Consider the following 24,277-nt stretch of genomic DNA (forward strand, 5'->3'; position numbering starts at 1 on the left):
GGACATGAAATGAAATGTAAGGAATATTATTAACTAATCTGACATTTTTTGAATTTGGGCTTTGAATTGAATCATTGTTTCCAAGTCGGAAAGGGAGATGATCAGTTGAATGCCAGTCTGTAGGAATGGTTGACAAAATATGATGTTTGGTAACATTGTTATATCAAGTGTATTGTATTCTAAAATATAATGTGCTTCATGTGCAAAAGAAAGTTTCACAGTACTGTAATCATTTACACCAGTCCAATAACAGGATGATGCAGAATGATTTGCACCTAACTTTCTAAAGGGCAATGTGTCCAACATCATATTGCAAGTATTTGTTTGAAATTCAGATTTCTAAATGAAAAATTTGGTTGAAGACTCAGTTTCTGACGTCGTTGTGGGTGTGAAGCAGACATGAGGTTGGTAGTTTAGTAGCTGTGAAACAAATGTTAGGTTATCAGAAAGATTGTACCAGATGTTAGGGTAACATTTACCCTCACTCTTATTTCAAAATATTTGAACCAACATTTACATTTGCATGTCTTACAAGATTTAGGAGTCAAAATTGCAGATCAGTCACTGGGGATATCCCACTTAATTCCTGTTAACCTTACAAGCCAAAGATTGATGTCGTTGAGTTCTGACGAAGATCTGTTGAGTTCTGACGTATGGTCGTGGACCCGAAACGTTGACTCACTTTCCTTTCTCCATAAATGCTGCCTGACCTGCTGAGTGTTCCCAGAGACTTCTGTTTTTGTTTCCGATTTCCAGCATCTGCAGTATTTTGCGTTTTGTTCTCACAGTTAATGTTGCATTTTCTTTACATGTTTTGATGAAAGTTGTTTATTGGACTCCAACATTTGTTTAACTTTAAAATTCTGTGTTTCAAATTATTTTTAGGCTGGTATCTAATATTTGCATTTGGTATCGCACCTTTCGTGCCAGGAGGACATCTCAAAGTGCTTCACACGATTTACTGTAAAATGTAATATCTGTATTCGGTAGGCAAACATGGCATCCAATTTGCATCTAATTTAGTGTTTAACATGGCAGAGGCATTTTCATAACTTTAGGCTGTAGACTATTATTCAGAATGTTGGAAAATTCATAAATGTTATGTACAATCTGATTTGGTTAGAGCTCTCGCCTCGGAAATGAGAGGACCTGGGTTCGATTTCTAGGCAGCGCGAAACCTTAGATAAGTTTCCTTACTCCACCTGCCTCTGAATGTAAGTCGATTAGCGGATCGCTTTCTCGGGGTAATAATCCCTTCAATTATTTTTTTAAAAATAATAATTTGATCTTTCACTCCACGACTGTTTATGGGACACTGCTGTGCACAATTGGCTGCCAGGTTTCGCCCACAAAAAATATGTAATCGTTTTACTTTACAGTATATTCTGTGGAGTGCTTTGAGACTCTAGAAGACTTGATAAGGCGCTATATCAAATTCAAGGATTATTATCATAATCTTTATTACTGCTACTTCATCTGAACAGGATGATGATTCTAAAACATATTTTCTCCTTTCCCCAGCTGATCGGGATCAGCAGCAAGATGTTGCAGGTGCCGTGGGTCGGCCTCGTCCTCTCAATGAGGATCGGGCAGCAGGCATGCCCAGGGTGAGGCGGAACATGAGAAACAGATTCCTGGCACGGAGAGCTCAGGAAGCTGAAGTGGAGCGTGAAGGTAATGGATCTTTTTTTTCAGATAAAAATAACGTAGTGGTATATGTTTTTAACATTTCTGGAAGTTAAAGTTTGTCTATATCGGAAAGAAACCCATCCATGGGGTCCTTTACCATTTCGATTAGACAACTCACAGCGCAAGCGAGGGGACCTGGGTTTGATTCCCGGACTGGGCAAAATGTTAGGAAAATTTTCTGCACAGTCAAGCGCCCTGGAATTCTACCCTGTGTGAAGGGCCCTATATAAATCCAAGTTGTTATTGTTATCACCCTTTATTATTAATCCCACTGTCTGGTCCAGTGCTTATCCAATTCCCTTTTGAATGATTCTACAGATTTGAATGTGAATGATTGTTGCACAAATGGACTGGACGCTGGTTACCAGCCGGTCAGGGTGGCTGAGGGTTCATTGTTGGGCCTCTGCTGGTTACAACATACATTGATGTGGATGTAGCAACAGAAAACAATTTCGAAACAAATTTGCTGGTGATACTGAATTGGATAGAGTTATTCATAAAAGGGAAGGAGCGGACAGAATACAGAGGGATTTAGAGAAACTGGGTAGCAGTTCTGAGAAGTGACAGATATAACATAAGAAAGGTTCTGATATTGGGATATGACAGTAAGCTTTTTTTTTGACAGTGGAGTCCTGTAGCTCAGTGGTTAGAGCATTCGCTATGTAAGCGAGAGACCTGAGTTCAATTCCAGGCAGAGGGCGAAACCTTGGGCAAGTTTCCTTACTCCACACAGAGCCTAATAATAATCCCTCCAAAAACAATAATAAATTGGTCATTTTCAATCTACGACTGTTTGTGGGACATTGCTGTGCGCAATTGGCTGCCGCGTTCGCCCACAAATATACAGTCAATTCACTTTACAGTGTGTTCTGTGAAGCGCTTTGGGACGTCCTTCCGACGTGAAAAGCGCTATATCAAATGCAAGGATTATTATTATTATAGTAAGAAGTTAAATGAAAATAAATTTTGGCAATGTAAACTAAATGGTATATGCAATACAATTTACAGTACAATATAGCGCCCTTTACATGGCTCCTGTAACCTCATGAAGGTGGAGTGCTGTTCATAGTCCATCCTTATAGTTAACTGGCGACAGGGAGAGAGGCAAAATGTTTTGCCAAAGGGCAGGAACATTGGAGGACAAATTAATGCAGACTGCTTTTGAGCAATCAGCAGTCAGTGCAGTTATCAGTCACAGACCAGCAGCGGCAGATGACTGATAGCATTTTGTCTACCATGTCTGTCTACCACTGACTGCTACATGTTGCGAGGGAGATAAGAGGGATACAAATTAATTTTAAATCGGGGGAGAAGAAACCTTGTGTTTTTGAAACAAAATACTGTACCTTTAAACAGAATCATTAACGAAGAATGAAACTGAATGCCAAAACACAACTTCCCACCAGCTGTAAGTCTAGGGCCAGCTTAGCTCAGTTGGTCATCAAACTTAAAAAAAAAGTAGAAATCTATATTGGAAAGAATTTTTTTTTAATTTTACATGACATATTTAACATGTTCCATTTTAGAGGAATGAAAAAAAAACACTATTGACTGAGGAATGTGATATCTGCAGGGTATAATAAAACACCTAATGTGAGGTGGCGTGATCAGAGGGAGTCTGAAACTGAATGTCAAAATAGAACTTCCCACCAGCTATAAGTCTTGGGTCTGCTTAGCCCAGCTGTTAGGACTCTCACCTCTGGGTAAGAAGGTGGTGAGTTCAAGTTCCACGTGTTTCAAACAACCAGGCTGTTATTTCAATGCAATGTCCATACAAAAGTTAATCCTGTATCTGCACTTTGTTGTCAGTGGACCTTTTTGAGTGCAAAATGGCTGGCTTGTTTGCTGACAAAAAGCAGCCATCAATTACTGTAAAGCGCTTGAAGTTCACACGCATCAGTTCAGTGGAATAGAGCGAGTGGTGAATTACTGTTTGATTTCACAATTGACAGCGTTAATTCTGAGCGTGGTGCTGGGCTGTCTCGGCGAGCGGTAATTTTAACATATATTTTCCAGTGGCAGACTATTGTTAATGCCTCAGGCTGTAGGTTGAGAGAACAAATGATCGCGTGGAATTGCTGAGTAACGAATCTCCACTGCTGCGTTTTATTGCATCAGCAACAATTCTAAGCAACTATTAACGGTTCACAAAACAAGGTCACACAACTTGACTGCAGTCACATCAGTGCTCATACTCAGCCAACTGGAAACAGCAGTGGGTAGCTGTTAGCTAAGGAAATATTTACTTAACAACATTATTATTCAGAAAAATAATTTGACCCTTCTGCTTACTTTTGGACATTTTTAAAAGATCTGCTTCCAGTTCTTGATTGTACATTTCAAGAGTACTTCATTTCCTTTTTTTTAGTCGGTAACTTTAGCATTTTCCCACATCACAACCTACCCATTTTCATAACGTGTGGGCTTGCGATCTTTACTGTACAGCGTGCAACAAAACCATTTCTTAATTACGATATTAAGGTGTGCTGCGCTATAAAGTTGTATGGACGTAGATGGCTCATTGATTTTTTCCTTAGTCTCTTTATCCAGACTAAAATTACAAATGCTAGTTTTAAATTCTTGAGTTACTGTGCTGAATTGATTCCTATCCAAAATGAGGAAAGAAAGAACTTGCATTTTTATAGCACCCGATCACATCTAAACTTCTCAAAGCACTTCATGGTGATCAGCGTCAAGCGTAGTATTGTGAGATATTTAATATTCACTTGTACAACAGCCAAATTGGATTTTAGATTAAAATCTCATCTGAAGAACAAAGCAGGACTCTCCCATTACTGCACTGGAGCGTAAGGTTAGACTTGAAGCTGCAACCTTTTAACCCATTGATACCATATGAGCCATCAGGCACCAAAGTGATTAATGATCGAAAATAAAGAGTTTACCATTCTTGTAGTTTGAAGACTGGGTAGCTTTGATTAAGAGGGTGTATCTCTAATAGATCACCAAAAACTGTACATTTTTATAAGTACAGTTCTGTTAGTTCATGCTGGCATCACAAACAGCCTTTTTGGCAACCTGAATCACAGATTTAAAATACTGAGAACCCACTCATTATCTTTTCCTCTGTTCCTACCTCCTTCTCCACTGTAAAACTAAATATTTTCCATTGGTCAAATTAGAAAGTTTTATTGACCTTGTGGAAGCATCTTCTCTGCCTGCTATCCGCCAAACAAATTAGATGTAGGTAGATTTCTATTGATTTAGCCATTCTTATAAAGCCTCTGCCTACACAGAGATAAGTATTTTTGGAGCACGACACTTGGCAGGAATGGCTCCCGATTTTACTGAAAGACACTACCTGCATGAGCTGTGCCATCACTGCAGTGGGTCCCCAGGAATTAACAAAGGCCTTATAGGCACTTGAGTGCAAGCGAAAACGGGAGCTCTTCTGCCCGGCACAAGCGCAGACACTGCTACTTTCTTCCTTTGCCAGGTGAATTCCGCGCTTTGATTCGGCGCACGGCAGGATAGCCGTGAAGCCTGGAGGAAAAAAGCCAGCACCACCACCAAGATGTTGGTGAGTGCGTTAGTAATTCCCTGCCATCTACCAGGCCAGCTGCTCTTATCCTGAGCCTGGCGGCCAGGGTTTGGATGATACAGATATAGGATGGTGGGGCCGTGCCTTTGTGCATTGTTTTATACCTTTGGTGTTGGTGCCCCTTTTTTCCATTAAAATCCTGAGCCCTTTCGGTGAGCCAGTCTGCTTCTGGTCCCTGTATTGTGGGTTGCCAATCTGTCCTGCTTCAGAAAAATGAGTTGCCTTAGCACTTCAGTGCAGTCACATAAAATGCTCCATTTCAGTTTGTGTGATGATGCTCAGTGAAGAACTTCAGCTATATTTCAACAATTGGGTCACAACATTTATTGCTCTCTTAACCTGCATAAAATGGAGCTGAATTTGTGACAACAACAGACATTTATAAAGCACCTTCCACGTGGGATGAAAGTCTTAAAAGCAATTTGCGTAGATTTCTATTCCGACTAGAAATAAAAATCCCTTCTAGTTACTGTATGAGCAAACGGCTTTGAATTACTGCTGTAGTAGATTTATGCTCAGATTGTTCTGATGCAATAGATAAACAGATATAAGGGATGACTGCAGCAGGAGAAATATTTTTTTNACAATGGAAGATAACTGCTGACTATTCTAGACGGTTTGTGAGGTTTCAACCCATAAACCTTGCTGTAAGGTGAATGATGCTATTTTAAAAAGTTTTGAAATTTGTTCTAAAGCTATGCACCTTTTTTTGCTCTTCTGATCTGAGGATGTTAGTGTAATTGTATTAATCTAACATTCATTTGAGTCCCAAAATTGTTGTTTTCGGATGTGCGCAATCTTCCAGTTTGATACTTGCATCACGCTTGTTTTGTTTTCTGTCCGATGCGTAGCTGCTGAAACTGAAACAGGAACGGATGATCCGGAACTTCCAACCCAAGGCAAAATTGGAGCCAAGAAGCAGCGAAAATTAGATGAGAAAGAACAGCGAAGAGCACAAAGAGAGGTTAAAGCACTCATTTATAATGATGCTGTATGATTTATAAGTAGGAAGGGGGAATCTTAGACAAAGAAATGTCCCAGAAAGAGCTGTGAAATGAATCATACAGTTGAACTGGAGGAATGCTGGCCAGGATGATCCTAGTATGAGCACACTGGACATAATCATTGATTATTTGGGGGGTCAGCTGGTTGTCAGACACATGTGGAAACCCTTCACCATGCTTAAGAGTATCCAAACTAAACAGTTCCAGGCATCCCACCTTCGCATGGAAAATCCAGAGATAGATTGTTGGAATGGAATGCGCACTCTCTTCCTGAAAGGACTCATCCTGCTTACCTAATTCCAGAAAGTATTAGGCGCAGGTTAGCAAGAGCCAAGGCTTGGGGACCCTAGAGTGTGAAATGGGGTGCTGCTGAAACCACATACCTTTCCAGCTGCTTATCCAGTTAGGTCCATCCGTTAGAAGGCTGGCTCAATCTGATATTCTGTTGCCAAACATGTTATTTTACAGCCAGTTCAGCTTTAAGGAGACCCCGCTTACCTACACAGTTATTGAGAGGGAGGACATTTCAGTATTTAAATGAGATAGTCATTTTATAAAGTGGTTTAAGTATATCAACACCTATGTGCATGCTACATATAGGGGGGCAAAGACAGATTAACAGGGTGACGGCTCGATGGTGACAGGCTATTTCCTGATTAAATGCTTCTCTGCTGAGTGTTCTGGTATGAAATTTTATGGATAATTGGTTAACATAGATTTAGAAAGTGCCACATGCTTCCTGCTGAAGGAATTCCCCTTCAAATTTGTATATAGGAGATACTGTCTGGGTTACAATTCGCCCTCAAAATACACTTTACAATATACTTTGTGAAGCACTTTGAGACATCTCAAATGCAAGGATATTATTAATATTATCACCACAATTGAAAACCGTTCAAAACCCCAGGGTCTAGCTGTGAAATACTCTGAATCTAAATTAATTAATTCAACACTGAAGCTAATTTGTGCTGTATTCTCACCTGCAGGTAGAGGAAGCAGAGCGAGAAGAACGCAAGAAATTGCAGGCCATAAAAGATGAAGAACGGAAGAAAGATGAAGAACGCATGCGAGTTCAAGAACAGAAAAAGGTGAGACAGTTGGCTTGTTTCAACAAACTGTTTCAAAACCTTCAGTCCCGATTGTCAATGCCCCATTTCTCTTCATGTTTGGCAAAAGATATGTTGATTCCAGACAGAAACTTCTTTGGCCCAAGAATTCTCATCTTCTTAGCTTTATTAAGACCATTGTTTCAAACCATAATGTCATGTGGAATTTGGGGAAACCGAAGTGAGAGGGAATACTGAGGAAACTTAGGAACGTGGAAAAATAGGAACAGGTTTTACAGCCTATCGACCCTGACCCACCAGTTTATTAGATTTTGGTAGATTTTAATCCCCGTCACCATATCCCTAAATTCCTGTGCTGCACCAAACATACATTGATCTTTATAGCCTAACTCAAACGGCTGGGAAATTTGGTATCAGTGGAGGTTTTCTGCCACGTACAAAATTCAAGAAGTGATGAAAGATTCAAAACAAGGACAGCAAAAGAGAACAGGAAATGCAGATTTCTTTTGATAGAAGGGCAATAACCGTATGTAACGAATTACCACACAGCACATGTGTGGAACAAGAATTTTTTTACGTGTTGTTAAAAGGAACTAGATAATTTCCTGTCAACTAAAAGGATTCAAAGTTGTTAGTTTGGAGATAAATATATCCAAAGAATCTTATAAGAAATTTGATGGTTAGCCCAGAAGGACCAATGTTTGTCTCCTGACTGAATTTTTTACAATGTTTGTGCTTATATTCCCCTTAAAATTTCCAGACTAACAGGGTAAGTTAAGGGGACAAAGGAGGGAAAACTGAATGGGGAACTATCCTGAGGTGCTAGGACGATAGTAATGTTCTGCTTACGCTCTCCAAACAAGTGTCTTAAAAACAGTATTGACCAAGGTTCGGGTTGTCTCGTTTAGGAGTGGAGTGTCCACAACATATTGTTAAACAATCAGAAAGTAGGGAGGGAAGAAAATGAAGGATAGCATTGTAAAATCTAACTGCAAGATTTGATAATGGGGGAGGGTGAGCTCTTAAGTAATTTCTCAATCTGAATTATAATAATTTTTGCCTTTGACGGAGCCCTTATAAAACTGAAATCTCTCAATCTCTCTCTCCTGGTCTCTATCTCTTATTCTCTCTCTCTGTGTTTCTCACATGGGAGGACTCTAGTTCCCATAACAACCAGAATATATATATGTTGCAGAATATAGATGTATCTCTCTGAAGTGTATGCTTTCCTCTGTCACTACGTAGTTGCAGAATATGATGCATACCTCATATTTTGGGGCTTAATTAAAGCATTTTTTTATGTAGCTCATCAACGATAGGAGATACCCCCCCCCGCAAATACATATGCCCATGACACTGTCAGATGCACGATCTTTACAATGAGGTATAAATCATGTCTCGACGTCAATTGGTTATTGCATGGTTATCAGATACACTGACGCACAGACAGACAGAATATTGTTGTTTTATTAGTATAGATTAGCAGATTGTTCTTTTCATATTTTTGATGACTTCGGTTTACTTCTCAAAGTATATTGGCATTTAAACCATAAGTTAGTTTTCCGAGTAGCTTTTTTAAAAAAATGAAAGCGTATTAAAAAAGTAGCAAGATACTGCCAAACTCGTCTCTTATCAGTTAAGTTGATGTCACAAAAATCTGAAATCCTTTTCTTGAAGGAGGTTTGTTGCAAAAGTTAAATGTTACCTTTTACAGTTTCTTATGTGACTGTTAGCGGGGGCAGGCAATACCCATAACTTTGCAACTGCCACAAATGGTATGATATAATGAGTGGGTGGTGTGTAATCTCCTGAGCTGAAATATGTAAGTGAGCAGTAATATTTCCAACTACCCCAGTGACCCAACTTCGAACAACCCAACATGGAACCATCCACTGAGGGAGTTTCTATTGTGACTGAAGTTAAGTTATTAAGGCATTTTGATGATTCTTGTAAGAAAATCTGTGAAACAGAGAGGATACTAGTCGTCTTATTAAGAAATATCCACAGTGCAGAAACTACTATTTTTATTGGAAAAGTGCAGCAGTTTATACCTTTTTTTTAAGTGGATACACAATGCCCTCTGCAATGAACCATAGAAATTTATAACACAGAAGAAGGCCATTCAGCCTCTCGTGTCTGTGTTGTTAAAGAGCAATTTCAGTTCAATTTACCTGCCTTTTCTCCATACCCTGTAGCACACTCCTTTTTAGATATCTGCCTAGTTCTCTTTTGAAAGGTAATATGGATTCTGCCTCAACCCTGCTTCCACCAGGGCATTCACATCCTTTCAACAGCTGTGCAGGAAAATAAAATCTCCTAAACTCACCATTTGCTCCTTTGCAAACTATCCAAAGTAATAGCATATTTGCTAGCTTCCTTTTTTTTAGCTTCTTTTCATTTTGGTTTGTGAAAGAAATTGATCTTTGTCTTTAGGAACATGTGATTGATTTGACAGGAACACTCTTAATTTATCAATTCACAGTGTGTTTTGATGTAAAACACTGACTTGCTGTATCATGAGGATTAGGCACTTTCAATAAAATCTTTATGGTTTGTTTGTCCTCCTTTTTAAAATTGTGGTTACTTCCTGCCATGTGACACAAGAGTGCACAGTACCACTTGATAATAGCAAGGATAACTAAAGGTACAAATACCAATCGTAAATGAACAATTAGAAAATGCCAATGGATAAAGGTGTAGGGGGAGATTGAAAACATTGATATGTTGAAGACATTTTTGTGAAATGTGTTCAGAGTTGCAGTACATGTAAGTGGTTAACTTGACTGTATAAACTGGTGGAGTTTCACTGTCATTTTAGATCATCCCAAACCCTCCAATGTGTATTAGATTTAGAAGGCTGCACACCATCTTTTCTTCTTTCCTTTGGACATCAAACTTTAATTGTTGGCCTTTCGTTGATCATTTATTGAAATATACTCATAAAATCTGTGTGTTAGGCTAGTAGTCTCTGTGTATGCTATAAGCTATATGTTGCTTATTGTGGCCACATGTGTGACAGTAATAGGAATGTACAGGACTGGAAAAGACCATAGCAGTCCTACTGGAGATTCCTAAACATAAAAAGAGTGTTAAAAGTAACATTTACAATGTAGTGCTCCTACAGCATTGTATTGGAGTGTCAGCTTAGTCTTTTAGTTCAGAGTCCTGGCATGAGGCTTGAACCCACACCATTCTGACACTGAGACGAGAGTGCTGCAGACTGAGCTAGGCTGGCATCCAAGGTAGAAGTGAAATGGAAATATCTGTCTCCTTCCCATCTCCTATGGATATCAATGCACAGCACAAAAGTGCACCATTGTCAGCTGTTTCAATCGGGGTTGGTTGAACTTGTAAAGTGTGGAAATGTCACGCGATACAGCGTGGAATGTTCTGAGGTATAAAATTGGCAGAGCACAGCAGCACCTGAGAATGGTTAGTAATTGTACCAAATGAGTAAATTGCATTATTCATTCACACCTCCACTCAATCAGTATTCTCATTTCCTGAACATTTTTCTTTCTCCATTAAAAATGTATTTTATATCAGTTACTAAATTTCTGTTGGGTTTTTTGTATGATGGGGATTTATTGCTTTATTTTGATTTTTAAAAATTCAGTTGCATTTTTTTAACTCTTGAATTGCTTAGGGCAGCGCATTACTCAGAAAATCCTTTGTTTCGATTTGGTGGTTTTGCTATGTACTTCTGCACCATCTGCTGAACGATGTTGGACTCGTGATGGTTTGCAGTCTTCCTGTTACGATTGCAGAAGAATTGCAAATCCTCTTTTCTAATCCACATTTGCTGCTTCAACAACCGATTTATCTCCTCCACCCCACCCCCCATCCCTCTTTGCACATCATTAGTCATATCCTGGAGTCACAGATGGGGACATTGGGTTAAGAAATGTATCGTGGACTGGGAGAGAACTTATGCTGAAAAAAAATCCTTGCATTTGATATTATCACATCTTTGAGACGTCTCATAGCGCTTCACAGAATACACTGTAAATACACTGTAAATATATACTGTATATTTTGTGGGTGAAACGCGGCAACCAGTTGAGCACAGCAGTGTCCCACAAACAGTCGTGGATTGAGTAACCAAATTATTATGTTTTTAATAGTTATTGTAGTTTAATAGTTAAATTACAAAATTACAAGTCTGTTAATGAGATACGGCTTGGTGCAATGTAGCTGCCAAACTTTATTTGAATTTGACTTTTGTTTCAAATGCAGCTGTAAGAAGACAACCAAAGTCTATTTCTCTTATAATAACCAAAAAGTATAACACCATTTTTGGTCCTTTGATTAAGCAAATTTTAAAGCAGCATTACCCTGCTCTTATCATTCTTTACTGTATTTGAAGAGAGTTTCTCCCGGTTCCTGGCCAACAACGCCCCCAAATAAAATTGTTCATTTACTTTATGACTGTTTGTGGGACACTGCTATGCACAAATTGGCTGCTGCGTTTGCCTACAAAATACACAGTAACTACACTGTACACTGCATCTTGTGAAGCGATTTGAGACGTCCTCCTGATGTGAAAGGCGCTACATCAAATGCAGAGATGATTATTATTTTTTCTATTGACATTTATTTCGTTTCTAGTTTACTCTTTTTAAACAAAATACAAAGGATTTTTTTTAAGACCCTTAGATTTGCAATCTGTTCAGTTTTTATGGTATCTCTTCCCCCCCACCCCCACCCCCACACACACGCACACATCACCACAGAAATACTCTTTGTCAGATGTGGCAAAGTTTCTGGTAGCCACAAATCACCCAAATGGCTGCAAGTCTTTTTTTTAAATAATCGAACATTCTTAGGCTTGAATTTTTTTTAAGAACAGGAGCTGCATGTATTTATAGTGAGTAACCTGACTTTAAAATAGCAATGCACGTTATCTGAAGTATTGGTTAGAGCTCTCGCCAGCAGGGAGAGGACTCAGGTTTGATTCCCGGGCAGGGAGAAACCTTGGGCAAGTTTCCTTACTCCACACCTCTCTTGTTTACCTAGTAGTAAGTAGGAACCCGTTTTAATTGATTGGCAGATCGCTTTCTGGAGGTAATAATCCCTTCAACAAATTTTTTAAAAAATAATAATTTATTCACTGAATATAGTCAATTCACTTCACAGTATATTCTGTGAAGTGCTTTAAGACTTCTCAATATCTTGATAAGGTGCTATATCAAATGCAAGGATTAATATTATTATCTGGGGGTGTTTAACGCACATAGAAAAAATACAGCACTTTCTGAAGCAGAAAGATTCCTGGAAGAATTTTAAAAGTCGCGCTTCTCACAGAACCAACGCAATGCACTCCATCTACAAGTAACTGAAACACAGTTTGTAAAATTCTTCTAGAAATGCTTCTGCTTAAAAAAGTGCTGATTGTCTTTTGCTACCCGCTTTAGTCCCGCCCAAATAGTGGGCAGTGCTATTTTAATGTAAGGTCACTGAGTAGAAGTACATGCATCTCTTAACTTGTTTTTTTATAAAAATGCGTACAACCCCCATATTGTTCAGTCATTTAAAAAAAAATAAAACCTCGCTTGGCATGTGTCATGAAAGCTGCACTTTTGGGGATGAAAAGGGACTTCCCACTACTAATTATATAGGAAGCACAGTTATGCAAATCGTGGAGCTTGCTTCCTATATAAGAGTGTTATATCTTCATTAAAAAAAACATAACTGCTGAACATGATATGCATCTGCACGATGCATTGCTTGCTTAAGAACTCTTCTGTCAACTGACACTTTGTTTTATTTTCTGTGCACAAACAGAAAAACAGAAAAATACACAAAAAATGTAACGCCTAAGTTTTTTTCACACTCTTTAAACAAAATTTTTTTTAAGGAAGAAGAATTAAGAAAAACCCGTGAAGAAAAAGAGCGTAGAGACCATGAAGAGTACCTGAGGCTGAAAGAATCCTTTGTCATCGAAGCGGAAGGACAGGATGAACTAATGATGGAACATGAGGTAACCAGTTGCTCGGAGCTATTGAAATGTTTGATAAACATAGTACAATTGTTCATTGGCTCTCATCGGTTCCTTTTTTAATGATAGCAATGTTAATACCTGGTTATTCATATGTCCTTTTGCTAAAGATCAATGTTTTATTGGGAAAGGAATGGAGCATCATTGAGGTTTGGCAAACTGGAAATTTGGATATTGCATTTAGTTAATGATAAACTGATCAGCCATGAAAATAACTTCACCTGCACTTTAACAACAACAACAAATTGCAATTATATAGCGCCTTTCACTTCAGGAGGATGACCCAAGGTGCTGGATAATCACAGGTTTGCACCCGACCTCTGTGATCAGAGACGGCGTGAGGAAAAGGGGATGGAGAAAGGAAGATGACTAAAGGCACAATCGAAAAGAAAGATCTTGAGATGGGTTTTGAAGGAGGCAAGGAAGGGGCAAGGTGGAGGGGCTCTAGGATGGAGTTCTAGAGGGTGGCGGCAGAAAAGCTGAAGGTCTGACCGCTGATAGTGGAGCAGACCAGTGCTTGCTGAGCGGAAGGCGAGGACAGGTTGGTGAAGTTTTGAAAGATCACAGAGATAGGGAGGAGCAAAACTGTAGAGGGCTTTAAAGATGAGGACAGGGATCTTGAACTCGATCCTCTGGGGTTCTCCCAATCCATTGTAGGTGAAAGAACCCATGCCACTGGCTAGTTAATTGTGTATTTTTACTGAATAGAAATTTCCTCTGTCTAAGGAACTCTCTGTATAAAATACTGTTTCATTAGAATGCCTTAAAACTCAAATCTTATATCTCCATCTTAACTTTGGCGGGTAGCTTTTCAACCACGTTGCCCCACTCTCTGGAACACGCTCCCTAATGCTCTCTGCCTTTACCCATCCTCTCTGCTTTCAGAACTCTTCTAACAACCTATCTCATTGACTGCACTTTCGGACACCTCTGCCATATCCCCTTCCCCATGTTCCACCCTGCCAGACATTTCAGACACCCTCCGTCTCTGAACACTTTCGAGACATCTTACTATGTAAAAGGTCCTATGTAAACGCAAGCTATTTTCTTCATCTTGATGAAGAAGCCGTGGTGAAGCCAGCAGCCGTGCTTTCAGTCACTACTCCCCAAAGCTTTTGAATTCTCTGACTGTATATTTTGTGGGCGAAACACGGCAGCCAATTGCGCACAGCAGTGTCCCACAAACAGCAATGGATTGAGTGACCAAATTATTGTTTTTTTTCTTGAGGGATTATCATCAGACATGTAGAGTAAGGAAACTTGCCCAAGGTTTTGCCCTGCCAGGAATCAAACCTAGATCTCTTGCATGCGAGGCGAGTGCTCTAATCACTGAGCTACAGGACTTCTAGAAGACGTAATAAGGATTATCAAAATGCAAGGATTATTATTATTGAATCTTTGAGTGTGGCAGCATTATTTCTGTGCCTTTTATTAAAAAAAACTAAGCATCAGCATTCATTTCACATTCAAATCTTGCATTGAATTAATCTCCACAGACATCGCTTGTAATGCAGGATGACTGTGTGTGAAACCAGTGCAGAAAAAGTAGCTGAGCTGCAGAAAAAATGCAGTATTTTAAAATAAAGTTGAAGAAATAATGCTGTTTAAACTTCTTCAGGGAGTTTGATTCCATGCAGTGAATAAATACTTGTTTCCATCTATAAAATATTTATATTAATTAATTGTTTAAAATGGGAAATATAATGTAATTAATGTATTGTCTCATCTGACAAGATATTAAATAATACTGGAGTGAGGTCCCAGAGCGAAGTGATTAGCGCACTCGCCTAGCAAGCAAGATGACCCGGGTTTGATTCCGTAGGCAAGTTTCTGTACTCCACATGCCTCTGTTGTACCAGTAAGTAGGAACCCGTCTTTTAGTCGAGTGGCGGATCGCTTTCCAGGGGTATTAATCCTCACCCCCCCCCCCCCAACTTCCCCCCAAAATTGGTTACTTAATCCACAACTGTTTGTGGGACACCCCTGTGCGCACTTCTCTGCAGATTCAGTGATCAGTGCCGAATTGCAAAGAGAGACAACGCAGCTTTCTTACTGAATAATCCTGGGATTTTGGGAACTCATATAGATCATAAGAAATTGAGAAGTGGCTATAAGTGTATTAAATTCTGTTTATTTCTGCCTTGCTCATTCTTTTTTTTGGTTCTCTTCACAGTCCACTAACCTCCTTCAGGAGTTTATCGATTACATCAAGGTATGATGAATCCTTATTTATTTCCAATTATTCTATTCCCATAATGTTTGTACCATTTAGGTAACCAATCCATACCCTATAATTACTATCTGCAGTGAAGCACCATTATAGCGCACTTCATTGCAGTGTGAATTTGGTATAACGTGGTTGCACTGTGCAATTGTCCATTACTCATGTGCACAGCTTGCCCGCTTGTTTCCTGTGCACTGGTTGGCTTTTTCCCTGCTAAAATGGACAACCTTCTGGTCATTTGGTCACTGCCTTTGTCACTTCCTGCTTTAGACATGCAGAACAAACGGATGTGACTCCAGTCGTGATTCGATGACCTGAAAGAGCCATTTTTTTTTTCTTTTCAGCATTGGAACTTACCAGTACGTAGGGAGCAAGTCAATCAATTGTGTTCTTGTGCAATGGAATCAGGTATTGCACCCTGTAATAGGTTGAGATTTATGGACTCCAAGAACCATGTGTGTTATAACAAGGCCCCACTGTAGCTTCCAACTCAGAAATGATGAATATTTATTTCTGAATTGCTTCAGTTCATGTGCAGTGAACTACAGTTGCATTGTCAGAGGTGCCAACATTCAGGTGAGATGTTAAACCAAGGCCCTGTCTACATGTTCTTCAAGTGGATGTTTAATCCCCATGACATTACTTCAAAAAGTAAAACCAGTTTCTTCTAAGTTTTTGTTAACAATCTTCCAGATTCATTGATCAACTAATGGCTGTTGTGCGACCTTTCTGTCCACAAATGGTTGCCATTTTTGTGTACAATAGTCACAACAACAGTTAGTAATGTCCTGTGAGATGCTTTGGAATACTTTGGCATTGGTACTAAAAGTTTGTTCTTTATTACTTATGGAAAAGACTTTGGTTTCTAACCTCAACAATGATGCCTAAAAAGAACCACATTCAGTGCCTTCCCCAAAGATTAGTCTTTAATATCCAAAGAAATATTATCTGTGAAGAGGGCTGGGTTTGAGTAGTAGAGTTGGATAAATAGATGAATAAAGATTCTACTTAATTATCTTTGGTGATCAGGGTAGAACCATGTAAACTTTTCCCTGTGAGAGTGAGTGACATGAAATCCACAATAGGGTACGCTGTGTGTGTTCTATGAAAGAAACTGGATGGGCTAAATGGCCTTTTCTCGCCATTTCTCATCTTTCCTAGGAAGGAAAGGCTTGCTGTGCAGTTAAGTAACCTACTGGTGAATTTGTGCCATGATCATAATTGCTTGAAATGAGTGCTGGAATAGGTGGGTACAGGTTAAAGTCATAATGACCTGCCACTGCATTGCCTCCATAAATGCCTTAGTTTGTTTTGAGTCGATACTATGCAACATTAGATGGGAGTGTAAGCAGTTTGGGTTCTTTTTAAAAAAAATACTCTACAATTCATTCAACTCATCCAAAGCTATCGCAAGAGTTTGTTGTCCAGGATATGCCACTCCAAAACTATTTTTGCTGGGAGGATGTAATCACTTTTTAACTAGGTCACTGTTCCCGGGGTATGGTTTCAGATACCAGAAGCTCTCACCCAAGTGCTCTTTCTTCAACTGTATCAGCAGAGGCTCTTGACTGTGGGAGATATCACAGCAAGCCTAATGCTGTCCTCACTTAATATCCACACAATATGCACTTTCCTGCAGAGCTTACTAGATAAAAGACTAGGAACATGAACCTTGGATGACTTTTCATTGCCTAACTTGGGCCCCCGGTTCAGATCAATTAACTTTGCACAGTATTGTATTGATTAGAGCACTTGCCGCACAAGTGAGAGGACCCTGGTTTGATTCCCAGGTAGTGCGAAACCTTAGACAAGTTTGCTTACTTCACTGTTTACCTAGCAATAACAACAACAAGAAGAAGATTACAATTGTATAACGCCTTTCACATCGGGAGGACGTCCCAAGGCGCTGGACAGTGTACAACATTTCAGACCTGAGCCGGAGTTGGGATGGGGGGGGGGAAGAGGGGTGACTGATGGCGTGGTCGAAGAGGAGGGTCTTGAGGCGGGACTTGAAGGAGACTAAGGAGGGGGCGAGGCGGAGTGATTGGGGGATGGAATTCCAGAGGTTGGGGGCAGAGAGGCTGAAGGCTCTCCGGCCAATGGTGGTGCGGGTGGATCGGGGGCGTGGATTAGGCTGGAACCGGCTGAACGGAGGGAACGGGCGGGTTGGTAGGGTGTTAGGAGGTCGCAGAGGTAGGGTGGGGCGAGGCCATGGAGGGCTTTGTATGTGTGGACCAGGATCTTGAACTGGATCCTCTGAAGGATAGGGAGCCAATGGAGTCGGATGAGAATGGGGGAGATGGGGTCACGGAGTTTGGTGCAGGAGAGGACACGGGCTGCAGAGTTCTGGATTATCTGCAGCCTGTGGAGGGAGGAGTTGGGAAGACCGACAAGCAGGGCATTTGCATAGTCCAGCCTGGAGGTGATGAAGGCATGAACAAGAGTTTCAACGGCCTGAGGAGTGAGGTAGTGGCGGAGTCGGACGATGTTACGGAGGTGAGGGAAGGCAGAGCGGGTCATGGCTTGAATGTGGGGAGAAAAGACAGTTGAGGGTCGAACAAGACACCTAGATGAGTTGAAGTGTGCAACCATGGAGGTTGATGCTGCCAGAGCCTGAGGTGCTGGTGTGAGCCAATTAGGAGGACCTCAGTCTTGTTCACATTCAACTGTAGGAAATTTTCCCTCATCCAGGACTTGATGTCCGACGCAGCATTGTCCTGACATAGAAATGTGGTTGTTAGTCGATTGGCAGATCGCTTTCTGCGGATAATAATCCTTTTTAAAATAATAATAACAATAATTTGTCCACTAATACCAAGTCTAATACCAACTTATATTGTAATTCCCCCTTTACAATCACTGATGAATCACTTTGGCCAAAGGTTGGTGTGTTTTACACAATGCCAGTAACTTAAGAGACCAAGACGATTAGAAGCCACTGCCTGCATGATAGAGGTTTACTGCACATCTCTGCCAAGTGAGTAGGAGAGGTGCTTCAAAGACTATTGCGAATGGGTGGGAGGGTGTTTTATATCTGAACACTACAGTGCTTGGGTAGCTATGACAAGACTGCAGTTTCCTATGAAAATGAGGAAAGACCCTTGTGGCTGGTGTTGTTGCAGTTATTACTCATTTTCTCCAGAGAGGTACTGTACAGTATGATGAACTTATGTGAAAATCTGATGGTGAATCCTCCTCACCAATTAACTCATCATATCCTTTGGGGGCGATTGATCGTCATGGTTATGGCTGTTATTGATAATTATTTATTAAAGAACATTTAAAACTGTTTCTGAAACTCTTGTTTGGGTGAGAGACCACAAAATTGTGTCAACTCAATTCAAAAACATAAGTGAAAATAAAATGCAGTTTCATTTGCTATTTGAATGAGGAAACTATAACTGTATACACTTAGTTATTACAATAGATTAATGTGCTGTACTGTATTGTGATCTTTGTTGTACCTTCTGATGAATGGAATTAGAGATAAAATAAATAATTTGGTAACTCAATCCACGACTATTTGTGGGACACTGCTGTGCACAATTGGCTGCCTTTTTTCAACCACAAAATATACTGTCAATTCACTTTACAGCGCTTTGAGACATCTCAACATTGTGAAAAGGCACCACAGCAAATGCAGGGCTCGTTGTTATTATTATGATTACAGTAGGGGAGTGAGCTCCTGCAGAAATACAAATGACTGCTTTCTTCTGTAAACTACTTATTCTGTGATTCCACTGGGTAAATTTAGAATTAAGAGATTAAGAGAATTAGAATGAATTATCTGCTCTTTGTAATTTCCATAATATTTGCACAAAATCTCTGCCTGCAAAGGAAAGTTATAATACTAAATAATCCTTGCGTTTGACATAGTGCTTTTCACTTCTTCTAGACGTCTCAAAGCGTTTCACAGAATATCCTGTAAAGTGAATTGACTGTATATTTGTGGGCAAAAGCGCGGCAGCCAATTGCGCACAATAGTGTCCCACAAACAGTCGTGGATTGAAAATGACCAATTTATTATTGTTTTGTTTTTGGAGGGATTATTATTAGGCGTGTGGAGTAAGGAAACTTGCCCAAGGTTTCGCCCTGTCTGGAATTGAACCCAGGTGTCTCACTTGCAAGGCGAGAGCTCTAACCACTGAGCTACAGGACTCAAATCAGTCATATATATCGATGATATCAAATTACCAGATCAATATCCCAAATGAATAGTCATAGTTAGGGATATATCCACTTTACCTTGTATCATCTTGGATCTATTTTTGCATTGACTGCAGATAGAGAGGGAGGGGAATTAGCTACAGGTATAACAATTGATGTCTGAAATGTTGACAAAGCAGGTGCTCCAAATCAGGTCTTCAGTCAACAACAATAAATGACATTTGTATAGCGCCTTTCACGTCGAGAGATCATTCCAAAACATTGGACGGTCAAGGATTTGCACCCGAGCTGGGGGTAGGGATCAGGAAGGGTGGAGGGCAGGGAGGGAACGGGTAGGAGGGTGACAGAAGGCACGGTCGAAGAGGAAGGTCTTGAGACGGGGCCTTGAAGTTACCTCAACAAAGTGGAAAAAGATGAATTCACGTGAGCAGAGAGCAGAAGACGATGGACTGTGGCAGCTCCAGCTGTGAGAACTGAATTCCATGGGCTGGTCACGCAGTTTTCTTCCTCAGTCCATAGTAGTCAGTTCTTCCGTTTGGCTGCTTGATTCTCCAGCAACTTGTTTGGGTGTTTGTTCAGGTTCAACAAATCCTCACAATCTGAGCATTTCTTCAACTCCTCCCCACCCTTCCCAGCCCTTAATGATGTTTTATGTTAAGGCGCCTGGTTGGTATGAACTGAAATAAAGTAAAGTATCCTGGGTCTTAACATAACTCTGGCCACCCTGTCCAGATAGACATCTAGATGAAAATTTAATGAGCAAATAAAAAAATTAAAAGCAGAACCTGTACCTCTCAATCCAGCGGGTTTTGGTCATTCAATCTACAACTGCTTGTGGGAAGTGTACGCAATTGGCTGACGCATTGTGTCCACAAAATACACAGTGAATTCACTTTACAATATGTTCTGTGAAGCACTTTGAGATGTCTCAATGATGTGATAAGTCGCTATATCAAATGCAAGGAGTATTGTAAGGGCTATGCATGATTTGGGTAAGATTATATTACTTTGAGGGGATCACACTATGACTTAAACATGAAAGAGTTTCAGCCACAAAAAAATGCATTGATTGTAACCTATAATAGCTTCAGTGATGATCCATTAAATTAACCACCAAGGATTTGTTCTCAGGAGCTTTGCTTCAACACCAGCAAAGTACAGCGAGAGTTCCTGTTTCATTGTGTCTTGCTTGTAAATTGTTGGGATTGTAATTGGTTTTGTTGTGTAACAAGTTGAAGCCTGTGACCACCACCATTGTGTCTTCTCAGAGTACCAAGGTTGTTCTTTTGGAGGACCTGGGCTCTCATTTTGGGTTGAAGACGCAGGTAAGATGGGGAAAAACCGATACCCTTTAATCACGTTTGTTTCTCGTGCCCTCCATTCCACCCTCAGCAGCCGGGTTTTCAGCTACTACGTCCCAAAACTCTGGAATACTCCCCCTCAATCCATTCGTATTGCTCCCTCCTTCCCCATCTTCAAGTCCTGCCTGAATGTGCTTACGGTCATCTCCCCCACCCCCTGCTCGGTGTCAGGCTCTTCCACTGTTAAGCACTGAGGTGCAACTCTGCGCTCAGAGAGGTGCTATATAAATGTAAGTTGTTATCTCCTATTATAAGTTTCAAATGAAAAAATTGTCCATTGTTCCCTCCTTCCCTCCCTCGTTTCTCTCTAACTGAGGCAGTGAGGTGTTGGAATTGACCTTGTTGCTCCTGATTTATGGAGTGGGAAAAGGCATTGAGGATTCCCTGGGGGTACCATTCTGTGATACTCTCGCCAGTGGTCAGAAGGTTGTGGATTCAAGTCCCATATTGAGACTTCAACTCATGCACTAGGTTGACATTCCAGTGCAATACAGGGGGGACACGGCATTGTGGAAGATGTTGTCTAGCCGAGGTCCTGTTGACAACTGTTCTTTGGGGAGATGTTAAAATATCCCATGAGATTATTCAAAAATAAGATGTGGCCAAAAATCCTCCAAACTAATAGGTCTTTCACGCCATAGCTGTTTGTGTACTTTGCTACTGCAAATGCCTGCCACGTGTGTTTCCAAAAACAGTCACCAGTAGTTACCCGTAAAGCACTTTGAGGCATTTCAATTTGGTAAGGCCCTGTAACAATGCAAGTTCTTTGATTATTTCCTTTCTCTGCTCTGCTTTCTCTGCACTTGTGTGATATTAGTAGCACATGTTTGGGCTTGTCTGTAGTCCCCTTTCCTAATCGTAGAATAACTGCTCGAATAAGCTGCTGGAATCCCCCAACACCTGTGGAATCCATCTTGACATGAGCCGTCTTCAGGAGGGAAGAAGAGACAATTCGAGAGAAAACAAATTGATCGGCTGACTTTATTTTTATTTTTTAGGATGCCATTAATAGGCTCCAAGATCTGATTGCTGAGGGGACTGTGACAGGTATGTAGTTTTTGTAATTTGTCGGAAAGTGAAACTTGTCATTTGGATGTTTAATCCACCCAAATGTGGTGATAGTGGAGCCTTAAAGGGGAAGTTGTTCATTGTTCTCGATCAGTGTAGAACACACTCTCAGGAGACTGATTATTAACTTTTTTAAACCAGACATTCACTTTTTTAATCTTTTAATAAAAACCTTGACTTCCATTTGCTGTATTTTTTTAAAAATTGCAATCAAGACACTGGCTATCTTGCAGGATGAGACTTTAAACCGAGGCCTGGCTTCCTGTTCAGGTGCACATTAAAGATCCAACGGCACTATTCAAAAAGAGAAGAGAGTTTCTCCTGGTGTCCTGGCCAACAATCTCTCAAATAAAATTGGTCACTCACTCCATGGCTAGTGTGGGACATTACTATTTGCAAATTGCGCTGCTGTGTTTATACACAGTCGATCCACTTTACAGAATATCCTGTGAAGCGCTTTGAGATGTCTCGATGACGTGATGAGGCGCTATATCAGATGTAAGGATTATTATTCTGGTTTAAGATGGATCGCTACCCCGTGTGAAGTGTGCTATATAAATGCCAGTTGTTCTTGACTAATGTTGGCAATTCCTTTAAATCATGTCTTGCAGGCGTACTGGACGACCGAGGAAAGTTCATCTACATCACTCCACAGGAGCTTGAAGCCGTGGCTCAGTTCATCAGGTTTCAAGGGCGAGTCTCCATCGTAGAACTGGCACGAGTCAGCAACTCCCTAATCAACCTTAACCCTGCCACAAACGCTGCTCCGGAAAATGTAGCCCAACATTCACTCTCTTAATTCAATGAAACTGAAGTTAAAAGCTACATATTTTGCATTGCAGAATAAACACAGTTGGCTCTAGTATTTGTGTGGGGGAAATATTTGTGGTTTTTGTTTCCTGCTTGAAGGGTGCTATATAAATGCAAGTTGTTGTAGTGTCTTGTGGAAGCCTAATCAATCCACCAAGAAACAAAATATTGGGATAATGAGGCTCCTAAAGCAGAATTTTAGCTCAAATTTCTCATAGTCATCACTGAGGTTGGATGAATCACTAACTATCCTAAAATGCTTTTGTGAATTGTTGAACTAAGTTTTTATCTTTGATAAATGGAAGACCATTCATAAACAGCCTTCATTATTTACTATGGCACTGCGACTGCTTTGTGAGCTTGTTGTGTTACATAAAGTTATACAGAATGATATGGCATGCAAACAGGTCATTCAGCACAACTGGTCTGTACCAGTGTTTATACTCCACAAGAGTCTCCATCACTTCCATTTCCCTCATCTATACCCCTCTATTCCCTTCTCCCTCTTACAACAAACTCCTGACAACTCGTTGCTCCAACCAAGGGAAAAGGGCTCAGTTATCCAGAATGGTGAGTTAGGCATATGTGTAAATAATACATAAATAAATGCATCGGGATATTGACAACATTATGACTTGTGGTGCTGACAAGTTAAGCCAGGGTTTATCAAGAGTTTATTGTATTTGCATCAAGTTTTCTCTAAGTACATTCATGCTATTTGCTTCTATACATTTCTATATGGAGTCCTGCAGCATATTGGTTAGAGCACTCGCCTTACAAGTGAGAGCTGAGAGGACATGGGTTTGTTTCCCGGGGGTGGGGTGGGGGGCAAACGTTAGGCAAGTTACCTTACTGCACACTCCTCCGTTTACCTAGCGGTAAGTATGAATCCAGTTCTTCCCAGATTGGCGGATTGCTTTTCCGAGGGTAATAATCCCTTTTAAAAATAAATAACATAACTTGGTCACTCAATTGATGACTGTTTGTGGGACACTACTGTGTGCAATTGTCTGCCGCATTTTGCCCACAAATATGCAGTCAATCCACTTTATGATATATTCTGTGAAGCACTTTAATACATCTCAACAATGTGATAACGAGCTATATGAAATGCAAGGATTATTAGTATCATTATTCCCTGAAATGCTCTTCCTCTCTTGGCTTACTTCCTCTCTTGGTAACTTCAAAACCCACTTAAAATATAACTTTTCCACCGTACACTTGGTGACCTTCCCCAGCTCTCAACCTCACTTCTCTCAGTGCTCCCCATTAACAGTGGTGCTTCAAGGCATTCATCCTTTATGAACGGTGTGATAGAAGTGCAAGTTGT

At 40.4% G+C, this 24,277-nt stretch overlaps 1 protein-coding gene across 3 annotated transcripts in view; it reads left to right on the forward strand.

The window, feature by feature from the left end:
• The window catches only part of LOC103181490 (DDRGK domain-containing protein 1), a 34,740-nt gene extending 11,740 nt beyond the window's left edge, over positions 1 to 23,000 (forward strand). For all 3 annotated transcript variants that reach the window (XM_007898008.2, XM_007898009.2, XM_007898010.2), the window contains exons 2-9: positions 1,522 to 1,674; positions 6,100 to 6,212; positions 7,239 to 7,340; positions 13,177 to 13,299; positions 15,491 to 15,529; positions 20,977 to 21,033; positions 22,068 to 22,116; positions 22,749 to 23,000. In XM_007898008.2, coding sequence (XP_007896199.1) covers positions 1,522 to 1,674; positions 6,100 to 6,212; positions 7,239 to 7,340; positions 13,177 to 13,299; positions 15,491 to 15,529; positions 20,977 to 21,033; positions 22,068 to 22,116; positions 22,749 to 22,936 — 824 coding nt within the window. In that variant the 3' untranslated portion in view covers positions 22,937 to 23,000. The remainder of the gene's footprint in view (positions 1 to 1,521; positions 1,675 to 6,099; positions 6,213 to 7,238; positions 7,341 to 13,176; positions 13,300 to 15,490; positions 15,530 to 20,976; positions 21,034 to 22,067; positions 22,117 to 22,748) is intronic.
• Positions 23,001 to 24,277: the final 1,277 nt, after the last annotated feature.

Source organism: Callorhinchus milii, unplaced genomic scaffold, assembly GCF_018977255.1.
Source record: "Callorhinchus milii isolate IMCB2004 unplaced genomic scaffold, IMCB_Cmil_1.0 Scaffold1, whole genome shotgun sequence".
Classification (NCBI taxonomy): Eukaryota; Metazoa; Chordata; class Chondrichthyes; order Chimaeriformes; family Callorhinchidae; genus Callorhinchus; species Callorhinchus milii.